The sequence below is a fragment of the Mixophyes fleayi genome, chromosome 3 (genome assembly GCF_038048845.1).
Source record: "Mixophyes fleayi isolate aMixFle1 chromosome 3, aMixFle1.hap1, whole genome shotgun sequence".
In the NCBI taxonomy this organism is placed as follows: domain Eukaryota; kingdom Metazoa; phylum Chordata; class Amphibia; order Anura; family Limnodynastidae; genus Mixophyes; species Mixophyes fleayi.
Genome location: NC_134404.1, coordinates 348,451,641 through 348,461,399, shown reverse-complemented (window position 1 = coordinate 348,461,399; position 9,759 = coordinate 348,451,641). Strand labels below are relative to the sequence as shown.

At 49.9% G+C, this 9,759-nt stretch overlaps 1 protein-coding gene across 1 annotated transcript in view; it reads right to left on the bottom strand.

Moving 5' to 3' along the window:
* Window positions 1-1,297: 1,297 nt before the first annotated feature.
* Window positions 1,298-9,759, bottom strand: part of GNMT (glycine N-methyltransferase) — a 34,370-nt gene continuing 25,908 nt past the window's right edge. Inside the window, exons 2-6 of the mRNA XM_075204531.1 lie at window positions 8,930-9,057; window positions 8,716-8,829; window positions 4,574-4,716; window positions 4,387-4,505; window positions 1,298-1,864 (exon numbers count right to left, since the gene is read on the bottom strand). Coding sequence (XP_075060632.1) covers window positions 1,693-1,864; window positions 4,387-4,505; window positions 4,574-4,716; window positions 8,716-8,829; window positions 8,930-9,057 — 676 coding nt within the window. The 3' untranslated portion in view covers window positions 1,298-1,692. The remainder of the gene's footprint in view (window positions 1,865-4,386; window positions 4,506-4,573; window positions 4,717-8,715; window positions 8,830-8,929; window positions 9,058-9,759) is intronic.

The window sequence follows — 9,759 nt, the reverse complement described above, 5'->3', positions numbered from 1 at the left end:
AGGTAGCGGGAGAGTCAGTGGTCTGCGTACAGCAAGTTGTACCACTGCGAGCAGGTGAGGACTTGTCCAGGTGCGGATAAGTGGAGTAGTGATAAGAGTCTATAACTGTATAAATACAATTGGAGAGCAGAGGAGCTAGTCCCAAACAGATATGCAGCGTCACAGCTAATAGTCTATAGCGGGTATGGATACCGCTGCTGAGTAGAGAAGCTTGTCCAACGAGGATATGCAGGCACAGCAGGAGATCTGAGAGACTGTAGCGGGTATGGGAACCGCCGATGAGCAGAGCAGGTAATTCAGCAGGAAACTGAAGATACGAGCAGGACACAGGAGACACCTTCAGAGACTCACAGGGAATGAGACTCACAGGGAATGAGACTCAAGATCAGGCAACGATACAATGGCCACAGGTGCTTTAAATAGGGAGAGGTGACTGATCCACCAATTAGGTTAAAAGCAAGGTCATAAGAGTTCATGGATGCTGCGCATGCGCAGTCCATTAAGATGGTGGACGGCCGCGGCTCAGGACAGGCGCCGGCAGGAAGGATAGAGAACCACGCACCAGCGCAGAGGCACTCACGGTCCGGTGAGTGACAATAAGAACAAAACATTGGACTGTTCTGCTGCGGCCTTCTATGAGCCCTGATCTGAATCTATGGAAAAAGCTGAAACATACAGTCTGGAGAAGGTACCAATCAAACCGAGACAGCTGGAGCAGTTTGTTCAGGAAGAGTAAAATAGTGCAGAAGTCTGAGAGCTGCAGAAACAGATTCATGGCAGCAACTGCAGCTATAGGTTGTGCAACAAACTATCAGGTTCAGGGTCCCATCATTTTTTCCATTTAATTTTCATTTCTTCTATTATTTAAGATATTATGTTAAAACAAAATTCAAATGCAAAGTCTGCTTTCTATTAAATGTGGAATTTAACAATGATGGATGCCAATTACTTTTGTCAGTTTCAAATTATTTCAGCGAAAAATATGGGTTTTTCTTTTCTCATGGAATGATACCAACAAATGTGTCCACGTCTGTAAATGATTTCAGGATAATCTGTAAAGGTGGAGTAAACTGAAAGTGGAATCATAAAATCTCAATTATTAAAGCAAAAATGTAAATTTATCTTATTTAAAATTGTTTTAAGGTTTTTAAAAGTCTATTTTGGTGCTTTGTCAAAATGCTCACTTAACTGGCTGAACGATTAGAACAACATATCACCACTTTTATCCTTTACAGCATGAGAACATTTTGGATTATTCTCCAAAGTAACAGAACAAAAAACACGACACAAAAGGAAAAAAAATACAAAAACATTTAAATGTCAATTCTTCCGAGTAGTTTTCCAGATCAATCTGCTATGAGTGAAATTATTTTAACAATTGGTGGAAAAGATGTTGTGACTACAAAATTATACCATAGACTAAAAATAAATGTTGAAATAAATGTGGAAGATGGTAAATTGTGGAGAAAACTAAATGTACCACTAACTGTACAGACAATGGCGGTTTTAGAATGTAATAAATGAAGACGGTGTGACAAGAAGTTATAATGATAATTAACAATGTAGCAGCTGATTTATTGATCCAGTAAAACAAGTGCGAGATCCTCGGCTGCAGCAATTACAGGTTATTAAAGCTGATGATTCAGTTCTGACAGTTTTTGGACACGTTCATGTGGATTTCTTGGTGCTGTCTCACGCTGTCCTCTTGGTCACATGTATGAAGTAACACGGGTCGTTCTTTTGGCCTGGGGTATAGGGCAGGAAATCTCCATACACCCTGTGCTCACATTGCCCCCCAAAGGCCTCGTGCAGGAGATCAGTGAAGGACCCCAGGCGGTGAGGGTAATACGAGAGGCGGAATTTGCTGTAGAAAGAGAAAGTCTTATATAACGGCACCGAGTATGAAAACGAATCCTCAATAGAACTCAGATAATTCTTATTTGCAGATGAGACACAATAGAACGAACAGGGGAAGCAGCTACTTCTCAGTCTATAATTCAGTATAATAAGTTATATCTGCTCCAACCAGTTGGTGGGTAACGCTGCTGTCATCTGGGTGCGACCGGCATCGTCTTGTCTGTTAGCATAATAGGCCAAATGGGTCCAGCAATGTGGCCTCAGCTTGTGTGAGATGCATTATATTTCTAGCTACACTTTCAGGGGTAAATGCAAGATATCTGAGAGCGAATCATTATATATGTGGTAGGAGAAGTACAGAGCGTTGCCTCTGGTGCTCATTGCCCCTCTCCTATCCATTATAGCCCCCTCCCTTATCCCTAACTGCCCCCTCTCATATCCCTCACTTCCCCCTCTCCCATCCCTAACTGCCCCCTCTCCTATCCCTCATTGCCCCCTCTCCTATCCCTCACTGCCCGCTCTCCTATCCATTATAGCCCCCTCCCTTATCCCTCACTGCCCCCTCTCATATCCCTCATTGCCCCCTCTCCTATCCCTCATTGCCCCCTCTCCTAACACTACGGAGCACACTACAGAGCACACTACAGAGCACACTACAGGGCACACGTACACTACAGGACACACTACAGGGTACACTAGAGGGTACACTACAGGGCACACTACAGGGTACACTAGAGGGTACACTAGAGGGTACTCTAGAGGGTACATGAGAGGACACACTACAGGGCACACTAGAGGGTACTCTAGAGGGTACACGAGAGGACACACTACAGTGCACACTAGAGGGTACACTACAGGGCACACGTACACTACAAGGCACACTACAGGACACACTACAGGGCACACTACAGGGTACACTACAGGGCACACTAGAGGACACACTACAGGGCACACTACAGGGTACACTACAGGGCACACTAGAGGGCACACGTACACTACAAGGCACACTACAGGACACACTACAGGGCACACTAGAGGGCACACGTACACTACAAGGCACACTACAGGACACACTACAGGGTACACTACAGGGCACACTACAGGGTACACTACAGGACACACTACAGGGTACACTACAGGGCACACTACAGGGTACACTAGAGGACACACTAGAGGGCACACGAACACTACAAGGCACACTACAGGACACACTACAGGGTACACTACAGGGCACACTACAGGGTACACTAGAGGGCACACTAGAGGGCACACGTACACTACAAGTCACACTACAGGGTACACTACAGGGTACACTACAGGACACACTACAGGGTACACTACAGGACACACTACAGGGTACACTACAGGGCACACTACAGGGTACACTAGAGGACACACTAGAGGGCACACGAACACTACAAGGCACACTACAGGACACACTACAGGGTACACTACAGGGCACACTACAGGGTACACTAGAGGGCACACTAGAGGGCACACGTACACTACAAGTCACACTACAGGGTACACTACAGGGTACACTACAGGACACACTACAGGGTACACTACAGGGTACACTACAGGACACACTACAGGGTACACTACAGGGCACACTACAGGGTACACTAGAGGGCACACTAGAGGGCACACGTACACTACAAGTCACACTACAGGGTACACTACAGGACACACTACAGGGTACACTAGAGGGCACACTACAGGGCACACGAACACTACAAGGCACACTACAGGACACACTACAGGGTACACTACAGGACACACTACAGGGTACACTAGAGGGCAAACTACAGGGCACACTAGAGGGCACACGTACACTACAAGACACACTACAGGACACACTACAGGGCACACTAGAGGGCACACTACATGGCACACTAGAGGGCACACGAACACTACAGGACACACTACAGGGCACACTAGAGGGCACACGTACACTACAAGACACACTACAGGGTACACTACAGGACACACTACAGGGTACACTACAGGGCACACTACAGGGTACACTAGAGGGCACACTACAGGGCACACGTACACTACAGGGCACACTAGAGGGCACACTACAGGGCACACGTACACTACAAGACACACTACAGGACACACTACAGGGTACACTACAGGGTACACTACAGGGTACACTAGAGGGCACACTACAGGGCACACGTACACTACAAGACACACTACAGGACACACTACAGGGTAAGCTGTCTAACCATAATAATCCTGATAATACATTTTTAGTTGCCACTGAATATTTGATTAGGAGATATTGATATCACGGTGCTCTGTTATTCCACACACTTTTTTAGTACATATTTTAATATATAGATTTTTACACGCCCTCCACTTATTTTCTTGCACAAACGCTGCTATATACATTGTAAACACCTTTTGGTCAATTCGAGAGAAGTCCTATAAATCACTTTTGGACATTATGTCTCCATCTCTCGCAGCGCACAAGATAGAACGGCGGCATTACTGCGCCACACGTATGATTATAACCAATACCTCAGTTCGGGCTGTGACTCCCCTGACGTTGGTAACTGGACCGTGTAATCCAGGGTCACCATGTGCGGCTTGTTATTCACCCACAAGACCGAGGTGCTTATGTCCTGTGTCAGGTCACTCTGTGGAGACAGACAGAGGTTAGAATATGTCCCAAAGTAAGAACCGCTGCTCAGAGGACCCCCCTCACCTTGTAATAAATGTTCTTGCCCTGCGGGGCACAGCCGGTGTTCAGGATGTAGTCATAGTTTCTGTGATCAATGATCAATATTCCCCCAGGTCGGACCATCCCAGCAATGTTATGAAGAGCCAGTCGTTGGTCACTCTGGTCTCCTAGTGTTGAGGGATACAGTGGACAATGAGATGAACGATAGACTCCAGTTACATGTCCCCATATCATAGAACTCCCTGTAGGAATATGCTGGATTATTTTGCACATAAAATGTTGTTCTGGATGATTAAAGCACAGAGGTGGATTTACACTACATATTCCACGTCTGATGGTCCAGCCCCCTTTGCAATCCCCATTTTTGTGCTTTATTACCCTCCAAACTTGTCGGACCTTGTTACTATCCTCTATAGAGCGATACAACATGCAATAAGCCCCTCACCGTATGTCTAAACACCACTCGCCTCATACTTCATTAACCAACAAAACTGTCTCCACAAGTTCATTCTGATATACATCCACATGACAGCACAAAGAGCAAATATCCCTCATGCCTCGTACCTCTGGAAGGAGGTAACACAGAGTGACAACCAATCCATAAGGCGGCGGTTCCCAAAGTGTGCACCGCAGCTCCCAGGGGTGCCGCAGCGCTGTCACTGGGGTGCCGCGGGCCAGCCATTAAAAAAAAACAAAAAGCACAGAAACTAACCAATCCGTCGGGCGCCGGGACCCAGCAGCCTCCTCTCCCCCGCAGCTGTCACTGAATATCAACGTCACTAACAAGCTGCGGGAGAGAGGGGGCTGCTGGGTCCCGGCGCCCGATGGATTGGTTAGTTTCTGTGCTTTTTTTTTTTTTATGGCTGGTGCCTGGCGCGGGGCAGAGTGAGAGGGATCGTGGCAGAGGAGGAGAGCAGAGGATGGTGACAGCGGGACAGAGCAGGGGGACAGCGGGGCAGAGGATGGTGACAGCGGGGCAGAGGAGGGGGACAGCAGGGCAGAGGAAGGGGACAGAGAGCAGAGGAGGGGCACAGAGGGGCAGAGGAGGGGCACAGCGGGGCAGAGGACGGGGACACAGCGTGAGAGGGGCAGTGGAGGGGGACACAGCGTAAGAGGGCAGAGGAGGGGACAGCGTGTGAGAGGGCAGAGGAGGGGGACAGAGAGCAGAGGAGGGGGACAGAGAGCAGAGGAGGGGACAGCGGGGCAGAGGAGGGTGACAGAGAGCAGAGGAGGGGGACAGAGAGCAGAGGATGCGGACAGCGGGGCAGAGGAGGGGGACAGCGGGGCAGAGGAGGGGGACAGCGGGGCAGAGGAGGGGGACAGCAGGGCAGAGGAAGGGGACAGAGAGCAGAGGAGGGGCACAGAGGGGCAGAGGAGGGGCACAGCGGGGCAGAGGACGGGGACACAGCGTGAGAGGGGCAGTGGAGGGGGACAGAGAGCAGAGGAGGGGGACAGAGAGCAGAGGAGGGGGACAGAGAGCAGAGGATGGTGACAGCGGGGCAGCGGATGGGGATAGAGAGCAGAGGATGGGGACAGAGAGCAGAGGATGGGGACATAGAGCAGAGGATGGGGACAGAGAGCAGAGGAGGGGGACAGAGAGCAGAGGATGCGGACAGCGGGGCAGAGGATGGGGACAGAGCAGAGGATGGGGACAGAGAGCAGAGGATGGGGACAGAGCAGAGGATGGGGACAGAGAGCAGAGGATGGTGACAGTGGGGCAGAGGAGGGGGACAGAGAGCAGAGGATGGTGACAGTGGGGCAGAGGAGGGGGACAGAGAGCAGAGGATGGTGACAGCGGGGCAGAGGAGGCGGACAGAGAGCAGAGGATGCGGACAGAGCAGAGGAGGGGGACAGAGAGCAGAGGATGGTGACAGTGGGGCAGAGGAGGGGGACAGAGAGCAGAGGATGGTGACAGCGGGGCAGAGGAGGGGGACAGAGAGCAGAGGAGGGTGACAGCGGGGCAGAGGAGTGGGACACAGCGTGAGAGGGCAGAGGAGGGGGGACAGCGTGACAGAGCAGAGGAGGGGGGACAGCGTGACAGAGGGGGCAGTGTGAGAGGGGGCAGTGTGTCTGGATGCAGAGGGGGCAGAGTGCCTGAGGGCAGAGTGTCTGGATGCAGAGGGGGCAGAGGAGGGGACAGAGGGCAGAGGAGGGGGACAGAGAGCAGAGGAGGGGAACAGCGTGACAGAGGGCAGAGAAGGGGACAGAGGGCAGAGGGGGCAACGTGAGAGAGGGCAGAGTGTCTGGATGCAGAGGGGGCAGAGGAGGGGACAGAGAGCAGAGGAGGGGAACAGCGTGACAGAGGGCAGAGAAGGGGACAGAGGGCAGAGGGGGCAACGTGAGAGAGGGCAGTGTGCCTGGATGCAGAGGGGGCAGAGTGTCTGGATGCAGAGGGGGCATTTTTGCATACAACTAAATAAGTATTTCTGTCCTGACCTAAATACTTATTACAATTTTTTGACCCAACTACTTCTAAAACAGGACTGCTCAGTAATTATTTTGGAGGGGTGCCTTGAAAAAATTTGGAGACTCTAAGGGTCCCCTCCTCTGCCCTCTGTCACGCTGTTCCCCTCCTCTGCTCTCTGTCCCCCTCCTCTGACATCTGTCCCCCTCCTCTGCTATCTGTCCCCCTCCTCTGCTATCTGTCCCCCTCTTCTGCCATCTGCCCTCCTCCTCTGCTCTCTGTCCCCCTCCTCTGCCCCGCGCCAGGCCCAAGCTATAGAAAAAAAGAAAGCAAACAGAAACTTACCAATCCGCGTGGCGCTAGGACCCTGCAGCCTCCTCTCTTGCGCAGCTGTCACTGATGTTGATATTCAGTGACAGCTGCGGGAGAGAGGAGGCTGCAGGGTCCTAGCGCTGCGCGGCTTGGTAAGTTTCTGTTTGCTTTCTTTTTTCTAGGGCTGGCCCGCGGCACCCCAGTGACAGCGCCGCGGCACCCCTGGGAGCCGCGGCGCACACTTTGGGAACCACCGCATTAGAGGATAATGTTTGCTCTGAATCACAAATGACACCAATCCCTGTGGAGAGTCCATCCAACAGTGGGATGTCTAATCGTGAGCATTCTGTTAGTGTACCCATAAAGAGGGACCCTTTCAGCAGTTCTGCTGATGTGTACCTGAACAGCCCGAGTGTAGCTGGTGATACACAAATTGAGGATGCCACTTTGGAATTAGAAGAGGGGGAGATTTGTGTAGGCGACGAGGGCGCTAATGATGATGTTGATGATTATGATGCAGACAGATACCAAATTACCTTTCTCAATTTCTATTTATATTCTAGATTATATAACGGCTGAATAGTTTTCTATTTTACTCATAGTGGAGAGGGGATCTGATGCAGACAGAAACCAAACTGCCTTTGTCCATTTCTTTGTATATTCTAATTCTATAGTCTATGCAGGCTGCTTTTTTTCTATTTTACTACAAGTGGATGATGGGGGGGGGGCTGATGCAGACAGATACCAAACTGCCTTTGTCCATTTATTTTTATATTCTAGTTCTACAGTCTATGCAGGCTGCTTTTGTTCTATTCAACTACAAGTGGAGGGCGGGGGGGAGGGGGGGGGCATAGATAGCCACCAAACTACCTTGGTCCATTTATTTTTACTTTATAATTCTACAGTCTATGCAGGCTGCTTTTTTTCTATTCAACTACAAGTGGAGGGTGTAATATACACCCAAAGATGATGGTTGCATTGCCAATAGGCTAAGATGAAGAGGAAGACAACCAGGTTTGTGTGCAGCATTAAGGATAGCCTACCAGGGATTAAACTGTTTTCTTCCTAATTTATTAGCTTTAGAATTACCTTACTTATCCAAGAAACTGGTGGAGCACTAAATTAGGTTATTTTATGCCCAAAAACATTGATTTTTAAACAAAATTGCAAAACAAAACCAAACAAAACCAAAACCAAAACACGCAAGGGCGGTTTGGCAAAACCAAAACCAAAACACGACGGTAATCCAGATCCAAAACCAAAACCAAAACACGAGGGTCAGTGAGCATCTCTAGTTTTTGTATCATTTATCAGCAAAGTGTATAATTTATAAGAAGTCTGTTTGTATCATGTATCAACAATTCTTTGTACAATTTTCAGCAGTGTATTTATCATTTATCAGCAGTCTCTTTGTATCATTTATCAGCAGAGTGTTTCTATAATTTGTTACCTTTGAAGTCAGGAAGATGAGCAAATGAATTCCCAAGACATATCACAGCATCAAATCCAATCCCAGGACGTGCAATATCTTGATCCAGAGACAGCCAGTTCCCCTCTTCTATCACTGATAGAATAATACAAGGAGACATCATATTCTATCTAGAGACATTTTACAATACATTCCCAGTTTCCCATAGCCCACCACACCCTACCCATTCTCTCACCCCATTTGTCAAATGCTGGCTCCTTTCTCCGGTTCCATCGAGTTTTCAAAGCATATTTCAGCATTTTATCACTGGCATCAACACTGACCACGGAAAACCCCTCTTCTACCAACATCTCTGAGTCCACCCTGAGGGACAGTACAAGGACATGAGTGACTGTTCTCTACTGTTAGTGGTGAGCACACAACTGGGGGGGGGGGACAGACACAACTGGGGGGAGTTCCAGACACAACTGGGGGGGGGGTACAGACACAACTGGGGGGGTACAGACACAACTGGGGGGAGTTCCAAACACAACTGGGGGGGGTACAGACACAACTGGGGGGAGGTACAGACACAAATGGGGGAGGTAAAGACACTACTGGGGGAGGGGGGAGGTACAGACACAACTGGGGGGGGGTACAGACACAACTTGGGGAGGTAAAGACACTACTGGGGGAGGGGGGAGGTACAGACACAACTGGGGGGGGTACAGACACAACTGGGGGAGGTAAAGACACTACTGGGGGAGGGGGGAGGTACAGACACAACTGGGGGGGGTACAGACACAACTGGGGGGGAGGTACAGACACAACTGGGGGGAGGTACAGACACAACTGGGGGGAGGTACAGACACAACTGGAGGGAGTTCCAAACACAACTGGGGGGGGGTACAGACACAACTGGGGGAGGTACAGACACAACTGGGGGGAGGTAGACACAACTGGGGGGAGGTACAGACACAACTGGGGGGGGGTACAGACACAACTGGGGGGAGGTACAGACACAACTGGGGGGAGGTACAGACACAACTGGGGGGAGGTACAGACACAACTGGGGGAGGTACAGAC